The sequence below is a fragment of the Canis lupus genome, chromosome 15 (assembly GCF_048164855.1).
Source record: "Canis lupus baileyi chromosome 15, mCanLup2.hap1, whole genome shotgun sequence".
Classification (NCBI taxonomy): domain Eukaryota; kingdom Metazoa; phylum Chordata; class Mammalia; order Carnivora; family Canidae; genus Canis; species Canis lupus.
In genome coordinates, this window is record NC_132852.1 from 4,199,499 (window position 1) to 4,219,438 (window position 19,940).

General features: G+C 42.2%; 1 protein-coding gene across 12 annotated transcripts in view; it reads left to right on the forward strand.

Moving 5' to 3' along the window:
• MCPH1 (microcephalin 1) overlaps nucleotides 1-19,940 on the forward strand; it is a 232,935-nt gene that overhangs the window by 49,655 nt on the left and 163,340 nt on the right. For all 12 annotated transcript variants that reach the window (XR_012007363.1, XR_012007364.1, XM_072775785.1 and 9 more), the window contains exon 9: nucleotides 5,709-5,818. Coding sequence is in view for 10 of the 12 variants with exons in the window: in XM_072775785.1 (XP_072631886.1) it covers nucleotides 5,709-5,818 (110 nt within the window). In the remaining 2 variants the exon portion in view is untranslated. The remainder of the gene's footprint in view (nucleotides 1-5,708; nucleotides 5,819-19,940) is intronic.

The window sequence follows — 19,940 nt, forward strand, 5'->3', positions numbered from 1 at the left end:
CGCTCACGTTTCAGCCTGCGGAAGCCGCCGGTGCACGCGGCCTCAGGGAGAGATGTTGGCAGGACCTGCACAGAGCCTGTGAGGCTGCGTGCCAGCGGGCTGAGGGGGGGCTGGCAAGAAAGGAGTTAGAGAGGCAGCCAGCACTCGGGGCCGCTTGGAGCTTGCATATACAGGATTATATTACCTTATTAAGGTCTCCTTATTTATTTATTTGGGGGAGAAAGAGCACATGAGTCAGGGGTTAGGGGCAGGGGGAGAGGGAGAGAGAGAGAATCTTAAGCTGAGCATGGAGCCCGACACAGGGCTCGATCTCACAACCCTGAGACCAAGAGTCGGACGCTTCACTGACCACACCACCCAGGCGCCCCCTTAAGATTTGCTTTTCTCAAATGTCAGATAGTTCCATATTGGTATCAATAGAGTGATAGATCTAACTTCATTTTTTAAAAATATAATCCACTTCAGGGGTCAATGAATTGTTTTCTCTAATGAATCAGATAATAACTATTTCAGGCTTTGTAAACCAGAAGGCAAAATAAGTCCCAGGTCTTGTCCTTCGGGTGAGAAAAAAACAAAAAGACATTCCTACAAAAGTTTTTATGACACAACTCAGATAAAATTGAATGCAGTGTTTTTGTGATACAAGTCTCATGAGAAGAACAGAATTCTATTTTCGGGGGAGGAATACCTTTTTACTTAATTGGGGTTCAGATCGAGTGTTCCCGTCATCAAAATTGATTGCCAAAATTCACTGAGGCAGACACACAATAGGATTTTATGTTTCCCTTTTGAAAACGGCTTTTCACGCAGCCAGGTCCCGCCGGATATGGATACCAGCCCGTTAGCTGACGGCTTTCACGGAGCATGTTCAGTGCACGGAAGGCGTTTATGGAAATCGGTCAGACTCTTCACCTGATAGGTGGCTCTCTGTGTGCTCAGGTAAATCCCCGCCCGTGAGCCTCCTCTGTTGTGCAGTTGAGTGGACGTTCTTGCATCGAGGCCTGGGAAACCCGGAACCGTAGCTTGAGTGCAGCAGATACGCCCGCACCGGGTCTGCCTGGGAGTGGGCATCTCGCTCCTGACGCCACAGGACGAAAAGTGCATAAAGCCGCCTGATGTGACTCATCTGTTGAGATGACTTTCCACCACCCATGGCACCGCTCGCCTTCGATCTGCAGACGAGCTTCCTGAGACTGGTTTTAGTTGCCAAGTAGACCAAAGCTGACTGGTCGTGCCGAATCAGCGCATAGTTGGCTCCTCCTTGTTTCTCAGCGACTCGGGTGGCTGAGGTGGTTGCAGTCGTGCTACGTGGCCACTGGCAAAAGCAGGAGGAAATCCTCTTCATACCCACACCCCCACTCTTGTCCATCGGTTTAACAGACAACCTTCTTCTTGGCTGTGCTTCATAAAATTTACACGTCCGAATAGACACGTGCCATATCTAAGCAGATTGTGTCCAACTCTTAGGTTCTTTTTCACAGGTAGTAGTTGTCAGTTATTAGAGGATGATGAAGGTGAGCACTCTTCTAGTCTCAGACACAGACATCAAATATTTACGGGCAAGCAGATGGAGACCTGTCCACAATATAGACCTGTATGCTGAAGTCCCAGGTCTTGTCCTTCGGGTGAACTCTCCATACCTTGTCCGGTGTCCGGTGTAGTAGCCACAGACAAAATCCTAGGGTTGTGTTTCTGTAACCTTGTCACCATCAGGCCACCTGATTTTGACCCTGCAGCTTCTCATAGGGCCATTTACCCTCAGGGATACAGCTGCAGCTCACGTCGGGGTAGAGGGATCCCCTGTAACAGCCAGTCCAGTTCTCTGGAAGCCATGAATTTAAGTGGGCAAACATTTCTGACATCCGTTATGTTGATTAACAAACTGATGACGTCACCAAGTGTAGCTCATTTCTTTGATCCATTTCGCCAGTTAGAAAAACGTCTAATAACAACGGGCCAGGAATTCTAAGAGCTGTCTCTTGAGTGTGGTAGTTCCTAGCCTGTTGGCTGGCCTCTCGCGCAGTGGGTGTTTAGGATGGAGGTGAACTGGCGCCCATACTCGTATTACATAGTCTGTGCTCAAGTACGTATTTTCAGTTTCGTGACAGCCTTCGTAGTACGATGTTCTTAGTGCATTCATCCCTGTGATAGAACACGTAGCGTTTGACCGACTTGGGGTGGTCACCGCCCGTAGCTCTGTGTTAGGAAGGATTATGAGGCTTCCTCCTGGCTTTGCAGGAACATGCACGGCGGATAGTACTGTCTGCTTAGAGAAGGATTACTATGGCTCACTATGGGGCTTAGAGGCAGAAATGCAATAGTAATAGTAAAAGGTGCATTTTTGTATATTTCTGCATGATTCATAATCCCACGGTAGAGATTGCTTTTATAACTTCCGATTGATTTTGCAACCATATGAGAAAGTTTGATGATCTTATTGATGCATGTGATACATCTCATTGAATCAGAAGGAGGTATACCATTTTTTAAATGGAATTAATCTAAAATATTTCATGTATAGGGGCACCTGGGTGGCTCAGTCAGTTAAGCATCTGCCTTCAGCTCAGGTCATGATCTCAGAGTCCTGGGATCGAGCCTCACATCGGGCTCCCTGCTCAGTGGGGCGCCTGCTACTCCCTCCCTCTGCTGCTGCTCCCCTGGCTTGTGGTCTCTCTCTCTCTTTCTCTTTGTTAAATAAATAAATAAATAAATAAATAAATAAATAAATAAATAAAATACATATATATATTATATATATATAAATATATATAAATAGGGTTAGGGTTTAAATATTTAAAAACATATTTCCTATATATTTAATAAGAACTAAAGTCCATTTAGGTCATAGGTATTCAGTCAATATTTTGCATATTCTTTTTAAGAGAAAGTGTGAATTACTCCTGTACCAAGCAACTAGGCCACGATTTCTCTACTGTCCTGTGCTGCGGGGCCGCAGTGAGCCGTAGCCCCCAGGCCAGCGCGCAGTCAGGCGGTCCATGGCCCGCACACTGCCAGCCCTCCTCTCCTCATACGACCATTCTGTTTGTCACTTCCAGTGCACTATTCATTAAATTACACGGGATGCTCAATACTTTTTATAAAACAGGCTGTGCGCCCAACTCACAAGAGAACTTCGGTTGGCCAAACGTGGCCTCTTGTGCGTGTTCCGAGCGTGGTTAAGGTCGGCCGGGCTGCGCCGAGATGCTCCCCAGGTTAGGTGCATTAAGTGCATTTTAACGGCCGATGTTTTCAACTTATCACGAATACATTTATCTGCATGTAACCTAGTCCTAAGTTGAGGAAGATCGATGCATGTCATCTTGTGATCACATTATGTGTGAAGAATGTCACTAGCGACATTAGTCTTAAGTTTTAAAAGGTCCTAATACATCTTTTAGATGTTTGTTTACAAAATGCCTCACAAAACTATTGTTCTCGTCTAGAACCAAAGCATGTGGCTGTAACAATGTCTTTTGACGCAGACACCCTAGCAGGCAGGGAACTTAGGGTGCAATAGCAGGAGTGCATTGGATGCCAAATGATATTTGTAGCCCTCTTTTTTTTTTTTTTTTTTAATGATTTTATTTATTCATGAGAGACACACAGAGAAAGGCAGAGACAGGCAGAGGGAGAAGCAGACTCCTCACAGGGATCCTGATGTGGGACTCGATCCCTGAACTGGGATCATGCCCTGAGTCAAAAGCAGAGGCTCAACTGCCGAGCCACACAGGCGTCCCCCTCTTCTTTTCTTATATAGACTTTTCTTTATATACTCTTGCTTTGAGTAAACATTTAGTTTTTTTTTTTTTTAAAGAAAAAATGGGGATCCCTGGGTGGCTCAGCAGTTTAGTGCCTGCCTTCAGCCCAGGGCCTAACCCTGGAGACCCGGGAGCAGGTCCCATGTCGGGCTCCCTGCATGGAGCCTGCTTCTCCTTCTGCCTGTGTCTCTGCCTCTCTCTCTCTCTCTCTCTGTCTCTCGTGAATAAATAAAATCTTAAAAAGAAAAAGAAAAAATGAATAGTGGGTACGATTTGTATTCATTCTAATATTGTAATTACTTGTCATCTTAGATCTTAAAGATAAAAAAACACTCTCTCCATGTCCTGCCCTAGAGATTAGAAGTTCTCGGCATTTTCAAGCAGTGATTGTGGGATGTTGTGAAAAGTAATGCATAGATAGATGCTCTTACCTTCAAAAGGAGTAAAAGAAATTTAGCTTAGCTGTATCTTAGACTATCAATCGAAGAAGACACGGTCCACTAACCCATCTCCTCAGTAAGGTCTGTGTTTAGCTTGCTGGAAGAGAAGTGGGAGATACGTCAGATATAAAAGATTGTTGAGGGGCTAGTGGGGTCCGCATGTGTTGATTGGTTTGCCTGTCTCCAAAAGGGATTTTAGTGTTAGGATTGAGTATAACGTCGTCCAGAACCCGGCCTTAACACATCTTTAGGGTCTAAGCTGCAAATAACAGCAACTAGTTTGAATTCAAAAAATTATTTACCTGTTGTGCTTTTTTTTTTTTCCACTTAACTCAATCCTGTTTTTGAAAGAAGAGTTAAAACTTTCAAGTCAGACCCTCTAAAGTTAATCCCATCTGTTTTACTAGAGCATCCTATTTTATTTGAAGTATTTCGCAAGGCAGTGGTTCCCATGTGATAGGATCTTCAGTTCCTGAGGGCACGTAGTGTATTTTTGCCTCGTATTATGGTCACTGTCAGTGTCTACATTGTCTTACTTGGTTGTAAACTCCGTAAGAGTAGGATCTGTGTGTGTGCATCTTGCAACCTCTGATTGTTGATAAGCACATCAGTGACTGACTGGTTGGATGATGTGGATGGTGGGTTGTATAGGATGGCTGACCATCCCTTTGCTGTGCCTGGGACCTGAGTACCCCTTAGCCCCCTCTTTGCCTTTTGTGCATTATTCTGTTGCGACCACATAAGTGATGGCTGGTATTTTTAGTCTCCCTTCAGAATACTAGTTAAGTCATATATGAGGCAAACTATCTCGGGAGAGAGAGAGAGAAGGAGCGCTGTATAAAGATGTAGCAATTCAAAGGAGACACTTCACACTTCATAATGGGTTACGTGGGATTTCCACACTTCCGCGTCTAATGGAACCACATTTCACTTGATTAGTGTCTTTTTTTTTGGTTTGTGTGTCTTCGTGGCAAGATGTTTGTCCAAGGCGGAAATTTGTGGGGAGTAGAATCATCTCTCATTTGTAGATTGAAACCTAAAGCCCGTGTACTGTACCGAAGACCGTTTTCTAGAGTAAATCTGACCCAAATGCTAGGATTACTTACTTCCTTTATCACAGAACTGCTTTCTCTGAGTTCAGTTTTGATCATTATGTAAAGACTTAAAAGTTGGAGTTTGAATAGCTGGTAAGGTATGGATGGGCCTACGTTTTCTTGCGTTATCCGCTGGACGAATGGGATACTGTAAAACTGGGACATTGTCACCCGACAGGCAAAATTGTTTCTGACCCTTGAGTTAAGCGAATTGCTTGCTTGGGAGATTGTAGTGGAATAAACCGAAAGTTCTAAATAGACTTCACGGAGCAAGTATGTGTTGTTTATTTCAAAGGACTAGTGCTTTCATGTTACCAGTACGCATGAATTAATTTTTAAATTTTTATGTTGTTAAGTTGCATTCGTATTCAGTCCACGTAAAGTTCTAACCAATCTTCAAATCTCTTGGGTTTCAGGTGTTAAAAATGGACCAACCAGGCATAATGTTTTGGGGGGCTCAACGGGAGCCTGTGAGGACCTCACCAGACCTCACGAGGAATCAAAGAAAAGAGGGAAAGGCCAAAAGGTGGGTGCATGAAAATATTATTTTAAACTTTCCAATCTACTACATCATAATGCCCTAGTCTGAGTGAATGTCACTTAAACTAGTCTGCCCAACTTGCATTCTATTCAAAAAAATTAATTATGGTTGGATGTTGGAAAACTGAACTGAAATGTTGTTCATTGTTTTCCAACATTTCATTTGGAAATGTTGGAAAACAGTGAAGCTGAGAGCGTTGGTTGCATTCAGGACAGAGTTAGTATTAGCAGGACGAGCCTTGCCACCACTTTGCCAATGCATTTTCTTGCTTGTAAAAATGCCGGCAGCTTCTCTCAAGCAGAGGGGGTCGGTTGTGCCAACAATTGTTGTTTTATAATCTGAATAAACATTCACTAGGTAGGAGGTGAAGCACCCAGACGTTGTTCATTTGTGAGCTAAAGAAGGTTTGAGTTCAAGCCATCGGAGTGAAAGGTTCCCGTGCCTTCGAGCTTCAGCTTTGGGAGCGTCTAGCTCCTGCTCTCCGCTGTGCGGCTTTCTCATCACCTGGTGTGCTCACCTGAGTCCCAGAAGGGGGATCTAAAACTTTCTGGTTCTTAAACATCCGCTTTCGTGCCTTACGTTCAGTCAGCCTCTCTTTATCTGATGCCTCGTTTATGCCAAGGCCAGGAAAACGTAATATAACGAAACCTGGTTTCCACACAATGGGAAAACTCTCCTGATAAACGAGTAACAATTTGAAAGGCAGCAACGATAGCGCATGGAGGGCGCCAGGACATCCTAGTCTTCAGGCCCCACAGGAGGAAGAGGACCAGTGACACCTTCCTTACACTGGCAACGGTTAAAATGACAGATTCCATGAAAGTCTGTTATAAGTGGTAGAAACTCTGATTTCTTTACTGACGTGTCTGGTTTGTCTCAGGAAAATGAAAAAAAAAGGACTCCCCACATGGAAGGGATCACATGTCAGGTGGAGCGGATTTGCAGGGAGGGAAATGGTCGCAGCCCCCTCCCATGTGAGCATGTAAGGGACACCAGGTGCCTGGCTTCGGGCGCCCTGGCTGTAAGCGAGTGTCCCTGCACCTGTTACCTGCGCCTTCTCGTACCTGCCCCAGCGCAGTGGGTCCCATGACTGCGCCTCCGTAGAAAGCTAGTGACCCTCTGGCTGCGTTTATGTTTCGTTGCCCTGGGTCCTTGTCGTCTTCTTCCTAATTGCTGCATGGCCACTTAGCCTTCTTCCTTTGGGAGGAAGCAAACACCTTTTGACATTTATTCAGCTGATGCACTGCTGTTTCCTCTTGAGACGCACCGGGGCGGTCCCTACACCTCTGCTTTAGACCGGCACGCTTTATGATAGTACTTACCTACGTTTTACCCTCCCGTGGGTACTTTCTTAGGGAAACAGTCATACCTACTCATCTCTTTCTTGGTATTATGCCTATATTTAAAAAAATTGCCCAGTAAATACTGATCACCAGTAATCAACCATAAAAATGCTTGACGCTGTCTAATCACAAAGCATGTGGTTTAACTTGGAAGTTAATATTTCAGACATCTGACCTTGCCTGACGTTCACCTGATGACCACCTTGCCTTGTGCACTGGGTCTGTGGAAGAGCAGGGGGTTAGCGACACGCACCTGGAGGGGGACGTGTCCTACATGGAAAGGATTGTGCCTTTGTTCCTACAAAGCCTCTCGCCTTAGAGGGCCCGTAACATGAGCAAACAGCCCCTGTACCCTTCCCAGCATTATCGGATGCGTCCAGTGATCAGTGCTACACAAGTGGGGAGTGTGGGGTAGTCTCACAGTCATGGGTATTAATGAAACCTAAGTGGTTAACAGGGAAAATGAAATACAGAAGGATATATACACGCCTTCACGTGAAGGCTCAAGCAACAAGAATAGTTTAATAAACGTAGTTACATCACTTGCTCATATGTCGTTTAACTTTGGATTTGGAGATTTTTTTTGTGTGTGTTCTTTTTAAAACTTAAATTTTCCTTGTTTTTAAATTGAAGAATAGTTGACACACAGTGTTTATTTCTCTGAAACATTAGTTTCCGGTGTAAAACATAGCGATTTGACAACTGTATACATCATGCTGTGCTCACCATGAATGTAGCAACCGTCTGTCACCATACAGGCTACCTCAGTACGTTGGCTCTGTCCCCTGTGCTGTACCTTTCAACCTCATGGCTTACTCATCCCATGACAGGAAGCCTGTACTCCCACTCCCTTTAACCCATTTTGTCCATCCTTCCACTCCCTTGCCCTTTGGCAACCACCTGTTCGTTCTCTGCAATTATGGGTCTGTTTCTACTTTTATGTGTTCAATTAGTTTTGTTTTTTAGATTCTACCTATGAGCAAAATCATGGTATTGGTCTCTCTCTGCTTGACTTATTTCACTTAGCATAACACCCTCTAGCTCCATCTATGTCATTGCAGATGGCAAGATCTCATCCTTTTTTGTGCCTGAGTAGTATTCCATTGCATATATCTATCTATCTTATCTTCTTTATACATTCATCTATCACTGGCAGTTGGGCTGCTTCCATATCTTTGCTATTGTAAATAATGCTACAATAAACCTGAGGGTGTGTGTGTATCTTTTTGAGTCAGTGTTTTTGTTTTCTTCAGGTCAATACCCAGTACTGGAATTACTGGATCATATGGTATTTTTATTTTTAATCTTTTGAGGAACCTACATGCTGTTTTCCACAGTGACTGCACCAATTTGCATTCCCACTGACAGTGCACGAGGGTTTCTTTTTCTCTATATCTTTGCTAACACTTGTTATTTCTTGTCTTTTTGAGTCTAGCCATCTTACAGATGTAAGGTGATAGCTAATTGTGGTTTTATTTATTATTTTTAAAAGATTTTATTCTATTTATTCACGAGAGACACAGCAAGGCATAGACACAGGCAGAGGGAGAAGCAGGCTCCCGGTAAGGAGCCTGATGTGGGACTCGATCCCAGGACCCTGGGATCACGACCTGAGCCAAAGGCAGACACTCCACCACTGAGTCACCCAGATGCCCCTCTCATCATGGTTTTAACTTGCATTTCCTTGATTATCAGTGATGTTGAACACCTTTTCATGTGTCTATGGCCATCTGGATATCTTCTTAGAAGAAATGTCTATTCAGGTCCTTTCCTGTTTCTATTTTTATTTTATTTTAATTAATTAATAATTTTTTTGTATAGAGAGTATGTGTGCAAGTGGGGTTTGGGAAGGGCAGGGAGAGGGAAAGAGAGAATCCCAAGCACACTCCATGCCCAGCTTGGAGCCTGACTTGGGGCTCAATCTCAGGACCCTGAGATCATGAACTGAACTGAAACCAAGAGGCAGATGCTGAGCCACCCATGCACCCTTGCCTCATGGCTTTTCTATATTTCTGTCCTTATGTATCTTCTGATTTTATTCTGGATATTTTCTATGGATTTCTTTTCCATTCCACCTTTTCCTCTTTATATATCTGTTCTGATGGTAAACTTATATATTTAGTTTTTAAATTCCACTTATTGTGCTTCTCAGTTCTTATAATTCTATTTGCTTGTTTTTTAATCTTTTCCAGTTCTCTGTGAAGATTATTAATCTTGCCCTCTATTTCTTTGAGCACGATAAAACATAATTATTTTGAAATCTCTACCAGATAACTCCATTTTCCAGCTTCATGCAGTTTCTGTCTTTGTAATCTGTTGTTTCTCTTTGTTTTCAGTCGTGTGTTCCTCTACTATGCCTGGTTATTTTTTTGACTTATCTTCTTAGCAGGAATTGAGGTCAGGCTTCTAACTCTGTGAGGCCAGCTATCCCCTGGGACAATGGTCTTCAGATGCTGGCTCACCTCTGATGGTGTCCCCTTATGCAACCCACTGTCTTGCAGCTCAACCGTGTCTTCCCAGCTCAACCGTGTCTTCCCAGAGCTGGTGTTTGCTTGTGTCTTGTGAGCTTTACCAATTATTCACAGTGGGGAGGTTGTTGTGAACTATTCCTGGAAATAATGGGTAAATTTTAACAGCTATTAAAAGCCAAGAAGCCAAAAACCCTAAGTGGAAACAGGATACACCCTCTGAGGAAAGACCTTCTAAGTCAACAGAAAGGGTTTTGAAGATGAACATTTAAGCCACTAGTTGCAAAAGACAGAGTAAATACTGAAAGCAAAAAGAATTCAGTAAAGAATTATAGAATCTCAGAACAACAACTACTATTGGAGGTTTTTTGGTTTAGGACCCATTTTTAATGGGAAAAGTCACTTTGTAAATCAATAGGAAACTATCTTTTTTAGATTTATTATGTTAAATATATGTTTTTAAAGTTGTTGAACCTCTTTTATTTCTAATCCAGTTAAGCAATTTCATGACCTCTATAATCTTATGTACATTAATGACAAGGAGACACATTTCTCCCATCTATTCAGAGGGAGAAATATAACATGTCGTGGCCAATTTTAACCTGTTTTCTGTTGGTTGCTTAATACTGTCAGACATAGAATCTGAAGAAGCTAAATAGAAGATGAATGCTAGTACTATGGGAAACGTATATGAAAATTCCTTTTCTCCAAAGTATTTTTGTTCATTCTACTACTTTTGTCATTGTGATGGTTCAAACTGTTATTATCCTCAGCAGAACTTTTCTTTTAAGGTAAATCATCACCCGGATGGCTTTTCACAAGTGGCTGCATGTTAAAACTTCATTGGGGAGCCACCTCTGCCATGCAAGGGTGTCCCATCAGAGGACTAGCTGTGGCTCTGAGCACAGAAGTGTGTTTGCTGGCTTTCATAAGTCTGGAGGCTTAGGGGGAAATGAAGACCATAGTACCTCATCATATACAAGTATGCTTATTTTGACAGTGATTTAGGGGGGATAAAAAAGAGGAAGAAGAAAGAGAAAGAAAGAAGAGACCCTACATACCAGATAACAACCGTTGTAATTTCTATAAGTTTTTTAACTCGAGGGGAAATGAGGAATAATAGCTTGCATATGTTCCAATCATTGCTTACTCTAGATTTCTACCAGGGTATGAGTCCTTTAAGACACAGATTGCACCCTATGCATCTTATAATACTGAGTACCACATACAAAAGAGGCGTTCAGTAAGTATTTGCATTGATTCCCCTTCTGCTTTTTGAATGAACATGCTATAGCATTTCTGGTGCTTTTAACCATCACACAATGTCATAATCACCTTAATGTCCCTCATTTGTTTCCAAACAGCCCTCCTAAGCTTGTAGAATGGTCTTGCATCAGTGAAAGCAGGAAGGTTTTGTACTGTAGTACGTTTTAGCTAAAAGCATTGGTTCCTGAGACAGATCCCCCGTCTGCTCCATATTGGTTCTATCACATTAAATTAGTTAATATTTCTGTGTCTCTGCTTCCTCATACACAAAACAGACATGACGACAGTGCCAATCTCAAAAGTTAGATGCTAAGGAAATGTGTTGAAATGCGCACTGTTCCAGATGGTATCTGATATATGGAGGCACTCCACAAACATTAGCTAGTTATTCCAACACAAATGTGGGTGACAGTTGTGCCCAAGTCTTGGCCGCCCTTGTTCCAAAGCCATGACTCAAAGTAGACTCGCTCTGCTTGCTTCCCTACCCTCTGTGTGTCTTGAATTAAAATGGCCTTCCAAGTTTCAAGATCTTTCAAATGATGTCTCTTCCTGGATTTATTGACCATAATCATGCTCGGGCTGCGACAGGATCTCTGGGCACAGGGGGAAGGAGATTTGGGCGTTCATTTTTTTTTTTTTTTTTTAACTTGCAACAGGGCTCTGAAATGATGGCCAGCCACTCTGTGAGAACCTCTGTTAGATGGAGCTGCATCACTTTGGGCCATTAATGCAGAATTATTCCATCCCCTCACCCGGGGGTGGGGGGGTGGGAAGCATGGGTTCTGTAGTCAGTGATTGGTGTTGGTGATTTGCTTCCTCAAGGTTCCCCACAAATACCTCTTTTTTTTTTTTCCTACTCTCATTAGAACCCCCTGAAAGTAACCGAGATCCACTCATGGGACTGTGGGGCCTCGACGGAACATGCTCATGGTCACTGCCGAGAGCTGCCATTCTTAAGCACGGTGCCCTCTGTGTAGACTGCCATCACACGGAGGTGCTAGAAAGAACATTTTAGAGAGCTCTGATGGTGCCTTTCTTGCGGAGGCAGTAAATTTGGAATTTAGCTCATTGTCTGGCTTCTCTCAAGAAGGAAGCTTGCAGGGGAGAGAAGAGTACCAATAGAGGATGGAGGGAAGGGAGGAGAGGCTGTCTAGGGACAGGGATGAAGAGAGCTGGAGGGACAGAGAAGCCTTCTTGAATAAAGAAAATGGGCTGTTTGAGCCAGTTTTTGTTAAAAACAGATTATTTTCCCTAATAGCATCTCTCCTCTGAGAGGCCCCTGAGTGAGTACTTCACTGCTCTACTGGAGACTCCGATATTTTATGAATGTACTTTTATAATTAGCAGTAATTCCAGGACCTTGGCTCTTTGCCACTAGATAGTGTACTTGGCTGAGAGCATATAATCTTGTGGGTTGTTTTGTTTTTAAGTAGAACTTTCAAGTTGAAATAGCAGTGAGTCATCCAGATGACAGGTGATATTTATTTTGTTTCTTGAAAATTCAGCACGACTATGTTGTGATTACTCGCTTAGGGGAATTGTCACACTTCCTCGAGGATGACACCCTTTATAAATGTCCCCATAAATAATTACCCATTGTTCAGACCTGCTGTATGCAGTCAGATAGGGCCTCATCTCCTGTGTAGGGTGTTGGAGTGCAGATAATTTGATAGGTGAGCTTACAAAGATTGAAGGTGCCCTAGATTTCTAACACAGGTGTTTAAATTGCTTTGATATATCACTTTTGGCAAAGTGTCCCCAGAGTTGGCGGTGATGGGAATGTGCTCGTTATGACAGGTGTTGCATCCCCTGGCAGATGTTACTTTGCGAAGCTATCTGAAAACCAGCTGCCTCTTGATGGTGTAACAATACTTTCGACTCCCATTAGAGTGTTATTTTTTTTCTTGTTATATGAGAAAAAAATATTTATATAAAAGACATCAAAAAGAATCTTCAAAGAGCATCAGTTTTCTTTACTGTGTTTTCTGTGTCCAATACAGGATAACCGATTTTGCGTGCATTATAAAATGCGTGCTTTGTTTTGGATTGGAAGTGGGGGAAATGAGGGACAGTCAGGATGTCTCTGAATCATATTCTCCTGCGCCATCCATGGTCACCATTGGCCGTGTAAAGGTAGAGGCCAGTGTACTACTTTCCCCACCAGGCGAGGTCTACGAGGCCCTTCATGGAGGGACCTGAGCAGTGTGTTTATGATCTGCTGGTAGGTATCCGATGTACCAGGCAAACGAGAGACGGGCATTCTAGATGTAATTAGAGCTGCTAGTTTCTAAGGGAAGCTTGCTAAATATACCATTTGGGTGATGTTAGCTAATTGACAGTAAACCATAGTAATCTGGTTTAGAAATAATCAAATTAATCTATTTGAGTTAGGCGGAAATTCAAGCAAAATAATCTGTTGAAGTAGCAAAGCTCAATCTTTACCTTAAAAAAAAAAAAATCAACCAAATGGATTCTTCGTAAAGGAAACTGCACATCAGTGAAAGATGCACAGTCCTCTGTCTCCCTAGTCAGAATGTTTCCTCTTTGCTGGGCAGCCAGCGTGAAGGGAAGTGTTTGTTGGAGCATACGTGTTAATCCTCTTCCAGCCACCTCACTGCCTCCACCTCCCCCCGCTCGCCCCCCACATCCATTCTCTGCTCAGACGATTAGCCCAGGCTAATCATGGTTATTCTCTTCCCCATACCAGTAATTAGTTTGGGAATATGACTCACTTCTGCCCAATAAAATGCAAGGGAAGTCTTATTGGGAGGTTTCTGGAAAAAGTGTTTTCTCACTCGAGATAGCCCTGGGAAGAAATGCTCCCCTGCTCCTCGGAGCTTTGTTATGGCTGGATGTATCTCCTGGAAGTGCCGCAGCCTCAGGGTGAAGCCAAAGAGTGAACCAAAGAAAGGAAGCAGGGGGAGGCCTGCAAATCTTACGGCTTATTTCCACTGACATCAGAGAGATGTGTGAACAAGGGACAAGCTGTCTCATCTGTTATGCTCCCGAGATAGGATGGGTCATATACACAGAGAAATGCAGAGCTGTGTCCACTTGTCCAAAAGGCTAGATGTCATTGTAAATGTGGGTGGCTTTCCCAAGCAGGTTTTTCTTGTCTTCCCCGGAGGAACGATAATCCCCTCCAATGATAAGATATTTATTCCTGTCCCTTTTACGAGGTCCATTCAAGTCTTTTCACTCATTTTTTTTAAGGTATTCCTTTCCAAATAATCTTAGTGCTATAAATTATTGGATATTAATCCAGGATACTTTAGGAGCATTTTTTTTTTAAAGAAAAAAAATAGAAAAAACCCCCAGCATTATGGAGAAGGAAAGGAGTTAACTAGACTCATGACACACAAAACCACAACGCAGAATCACTGAGGCATTATTATGGACTTTGTTAAAAAAATAAAATATGAGGCATTTCAAATAGATTTTGGCACATGCTTTTGTGGCTTTTGGACATGAGTTAAGATTTAGTTAATGTATCAGTGATGAGTCTGTGTAAAGACATAATATAATACAGAATGGCTGTCAAAATGCAGTAGCTCAGTCTGGAGTGGTCCTTATTCTGGTCTTCATTATCAGTGATATTCAATTTTGAAAACCTTTTTTCTTTTCTTTCTTTCTTTTTTTTTTTGTTGAAGTTAAGCGGTTTTATTTTTCTGCATAAATATCTTCTGCTTTTTACTTTTGAATAAATCCACTGGCTATAATCTAATTCTGCTCATTTAATAAAAGGCACTGACATCATTCCCAACATTGAGCAGGTTGTGGCTATTTTCTTTTTTTGTTTTTGGTGTTTTCTTAATGTGTCATTCCAGCTTTTTGGGTGAAGATTTAACAAAAGGCAACAAAATTCCTAGGACATTAGGAATTGGAGACACTTGAGTAGGGTTGCAGTGTGTGGTGTGACCCCTATGGGTCAAGGGTAGAGGCATGTGCGTTTGATTCAGAATAACAGCACTAGCCTGGAAATCCCATGAATTTGCCTATGTTCCCCCTAAATCTGTTCCCATTTGTTTCCTAAGGGCCAGATTTGGTGATTTTAGGGTTATATTTGGAGTGGCTAATGAGAAAGGAGCTCAGAAGCTCAGAGACTGTCCCTGTTTGCAGGTGACGGTTTATGACTAGGACCAGCCCTCCACTCCCCTGCCCTCCTGTATGCCCTTCAGATCCCCTTCTCTACCACATACCGTGTGGACACGTAGATTCTTATTTAGTAGATTACGGTTCACTGCTGTCATTTGTTTTGGGAGGAGGGTGCTGTCCCAGGTTTAGCAGTCAGAGAGGCCCTGCAAGCTGTCCTTCTGACACTCTCTGTTCTTCTCTAAGTACTTCTTTTTTTAGAACAAGAAGGTGTCCACCCTCATATTTACTCTCCCGCCCTGGCCAGGAGAGTTTGTCCATGGAACGCCACTCCGCTGAGTGGAGAACGGGTTGCATAAACACAGGGTCTGGCATGCGGTATCCTCATCTGTCCGGGCCGCTGTAACAGGACACCGTAGTCTGGGTGGCTTATAAATACCAGCCATTTATTTCTCACAGTTCTGTAGGCAGGACGTCGGAGATCAAGGTCCAGCAGATTCAGTGTCTAGTGAGGGCCGGCCTCCTGGTTCCGAGGCAGCTGTCTTCTGGGTCCTCCCGTGGCTGAAGGGGCGAGGGAGCTCCCTGGGGACTCTTGTGCAGGCACTAATCCCACGCATGAGGGCTCCACCCTCATGACCTGGTCACCTCCCTAGGGATCCACCTCCAAATGCCATTGCATGGGGGGTTAGGATTTCAACACATGGAGTTCTCCACATTCAGAGCTGGGTGATGTGTGTCTGTGTAGATTCAATGGGAGTTTTAACTTTAGATTTTAAGTTTGCTAGATAAAGCCTCCCAAGAAGTAAGGTGATGCATGCACATTACTTAAAAAAAAAAAAAAATGAATTAGGTATTGAGGAATAAGTTGGTTGTATATTTTCTCTATGATTGTTTTTTATTTATTATAAAAAGTAATCGTTTCCAATATGTAAGTATTCAGAATTGACACTGATGCTTGATTGACCATTATTATTATATTATTTGAGAATATTTAGAAAGGCGTTATACTTTTTAGAAATATGAAGTCTCTACGATCCTATGGGAAACCAATTTCACATAAGGAAAAAAGATGTAAGGGAGGACAGTTAAGTCATGAAAAGTTTAATAAAAGAAAATTAAGGAGTTTTGTCCCATTTTTCATTCATTCATTCATTTATTTATTTATTTTTTGTCCCATTTTTCTGCAGTGAACCCACTTGGAGCATAGAATTTGTCATCACATTAAAAAGGGGATATTGGGGGCACCTGGGCGGCTCAGTGGTTGAGCGTCTGCCTTCAGCTCAGGTCATGATCTCAGGGTCCTGGGATCGAGTCTTGCGTCAGGCTCCCTGCTCAGCAAGGAGTCTGCTTCTCCCTCTGCTTGTGCTCTCTCTCTCTCTCTCTTTCTCTCTCAAATGAATAAATAAAAATCTTAAAAAAAAAAAAAACAAAAACAGGTTATCAGCAGTACAGAGCATCTAGGGAGCTGCTTATTTAAAAAAAAAAAAAAAAAAAAAAAAGAACAACCCTGCAATCTCTTGGATCCAGAGTGAGTCTCTCTGAAGACACTTTAAATGATGCAGCTGCCAGGCATTTAGAGGATTGAATATCCCCAGGAAGCAATTTGAAGACATTTTCCAGAATTTATCTCTTGTCATATTTGACTTGCTCTTTTTTTATTTTCACCATATTAAAAATCCATGTAAACATTGGGTTCTGGTGGTGCCCATGTGTATATGTGAGCTGTATTCCTAGTGAACAGAGTCAATAATCTTGGCAAATGTGTTGATTATTTCATTTAACTTCCTTTTTAGGAAAAGTAGTTTCACTGTTTACTTATGAAATGGTACCTAAACCCAAAACCCATTTCAAAGAAATGTTTGACTTTTAAAGTGTTTTTGTCACTAGTAAGACGAGTATGTTTGTTTAATTTGACCTACCCTTGATAATACTAAAGCAAACACCAGTCAGACTGTTTCCTAAATACTTATATTTCCTTCCACCACTCACTACTTTGGAACTTCCAGAAAACGCTTTTGCCGAAATTAAATGCAGTGTTTTATATTTGTGATTTGCTTCCTATTGTTCGGTAGGTTATTTCACTGGATTACCTTTCAGTGTTTGCTTTGAGTACTCTTTGGTGCTGTGTAGCTGTATTTGGACAAGTGCTTTTCCTTTTTTTTTTTTTAAGGAACAGAGCCCTACGTTTTCTTTGTCACTGAACAGCAATGTCAAAAAAATGTAACAATTGTTTTTTTCTCTCTCTGTGATAGGCCTTGTATAATAGCTTATTATTATATTATGTCCTGTCTTTTCATAATTCCTCCTGAAACGTATCCTTCTTGCTGTCTTGAGGAAGCTTTTGTAAAATTGATCTCATAACTGACATCTTGTTGAATCCATACAGACCACTCACAGATTCCCCACGGAGCCACTAATTTCATGAATATTTCTTTGTGTTATTTGTTCATCCTGTCTAGGATACATATCTGCCCTATCTGCCAAATTTCTTTTCCTTCTCGAAGTCTTAGCTTGATCACATTTTTCTTTAGATTTTCACCCTCCAGGGCAGGAATCCTTTTTTTTTTCCTCCTCTTCTTCATATCACTAGCATCTGGTTTTGCGCTTGATAAATTATTCTGGCTCATTTTGTATTTAAAGATTAAATGGGTATTTACTATCTTCTATTATTCTTTCTTAGGAATTAGATGATTCTGCTTCCATTAATTATTCAAGAATTTCTCATCTTTTCATCACTTTTGATTCAAAACTGACCAAAGAGGATAAATTTGATATTTGAAATTAAACTTTAGTAGATCTAATGGGACTATTGCTTCTTGAGTGACCACAATTTTTACAAAACTCTTCCCAGGAGTTTAAAAAAAAATGTGTTAAGGAGATGATCTTATTTAGAGTGTTGTAATATGGAGATCATTCCTTAATGAGGAATGCTCAGAGCAAAGGAGAAAGCTGGGGTTCCATAGTCAGGTAAGCAAGGGTGTCATCAGGGAGTCTTTGGGAACTAAGAATAAGGATAAAGATAGTTTTATCTAGGTTTTGAAGGAGAAAGATGGTGATGGGTCTTTTCTTGAATTATTGGGGAACAAAGTGGTCCTTTGGGGTTAGCTTGTCTTTCAACAAAAGGGGGAGGACCAGCACTGTTCCCCAGGAGTGCAGAGCTCGGCTTCCACGTTGTCAGTGCTACTATTTGTTCAAAGCGAGTGTCATTCCTCCTGAATGATGGAGAGGCAGTCAGAACTTTGGAGGCAAACTAGAGCCTAAGGGTTAGTCTCCTGAGGACTCTTGCCAATACTGGTTCTATCTGTTGAGTGGTGATGGCAAAGGTCAGTTGTTTTAGGGTCCTGGACATTAAGCATCTTACAATAAGCATTCCTAAAATGAAAAGGAATGATATAAATTTATATAGAAGGTTATATTAGAATCTAGAGTCAGGAGCCGAGCCCTGAGGAAGACCAGTCCAGTGGGTCCCAGAGGTCGGTGGAGGAACATCTTTTGGTTTTACAGCATGGCTTACTGTCTTGAGGGTTCTGAGCCAGGTCGTCCACAGGTGTGCTTACCTGTCGTAAAAGGCATGTGTAATCTGAGCATTGTGCCACATTTTCTCATGGCCTGTCCAGAGAGGATCCTGCTCACGTGTGGTCACATGGACTTTGGTGCCTGGGGTTTCTTCAAACCTGGGCAGAAGGACCAGTTTCAAGGTCACCAGAGTCCAGACAGAGATCGGGACAGTCGGATGCTAGTTCTCGGTGATGACAAATCAGGTAGGGGAAAATCTGGAACATGAGTTTGAAGGTTGTAGCCAGATAGTGCAGGAAACCAGACAAATTGGAAATTTGGTAAGGATTGATGATTTGGGCAAGGCAACAAGAATGGAGTCAATATGCAAGTAGGGATAGAAACTAGATTTTTACATAGGGGAAAAGGAAGTCAAGGGAGACTCTATCAGAGAAAAATGGAGTTTTCACATCCGTCAGTTCCCTGCAGGGTACAAAGAGGTGCAAAATAACTCAGACAGTGAACATGGCTAGGATCTGATATCCTGGAATGGTGTAGTATAAACAATGCATAGTTTCCCACAGAGACACAATTTTTTTCCCCATAGTCCCTCCTCTAATAATCAAAGAGAGATTATTTATGATCGCAAAATAAGACTGGTCTCATTAGATTTATTTACATAGGTGTAGCAAGAATAGTTTGCAGGAAGTTTTCATAAGGAATCTTAGATTGCACATTTAAAAGCCTCTTGGGGCTGGGAAATCCAGCCAAGCGCTTGCTGTCAGATTCCACCTTCAGTGTCTATACATTTGCACAAATTCTTCTGAAGTACCCAGTATAGCCTACGGAGGTTCTTGGACCTCTACAAAGTGATCTTTTTTGCTCATCTGTTAGTCAGGATCCATGGGAGCCAGGTACCAGGCTTGTTTTCCCCAGAGGGCTTTGGCAAACATTGGTGCCATAAAGTCTACCTTAGTTTCTTGAAAGGATCTGTTCATTGTTGATTAAGTGAGCATCATTCTCAGATATGATCTTGCAGCCCAAGGCCAAGGTTACTTAACCAGTTTATTCGGTTATGTCCTGGTAATGAGGAGGACAGATTCTTTTTGAACCTAGACAAATAATTATATTGCCCTGAAAGTAAGAATACGAAATAATATCGAGTTTCCAAATCCTGGAAGGGTCAGGTAAGGAGACTCAGATAATATTTCTAAATATGTCCTTTCTTTTAGCAAAAGCTTCATTTACCAAACTGTTTTAGGATACAGACAGCATAAGAAGAGCAGGGACTTCCTTATATTTAGAAAGTAGAACATTAAAATATTCCAAATAAAAGCCACAGTCCTTCCTCAGTAGTTCATTTAAGCCTATGTCATTAATTCTCACTTTGCTTGATCTTGGGTTAGTTGTCTCACGAACCCATCTGCTTCTCTCAACCACTGA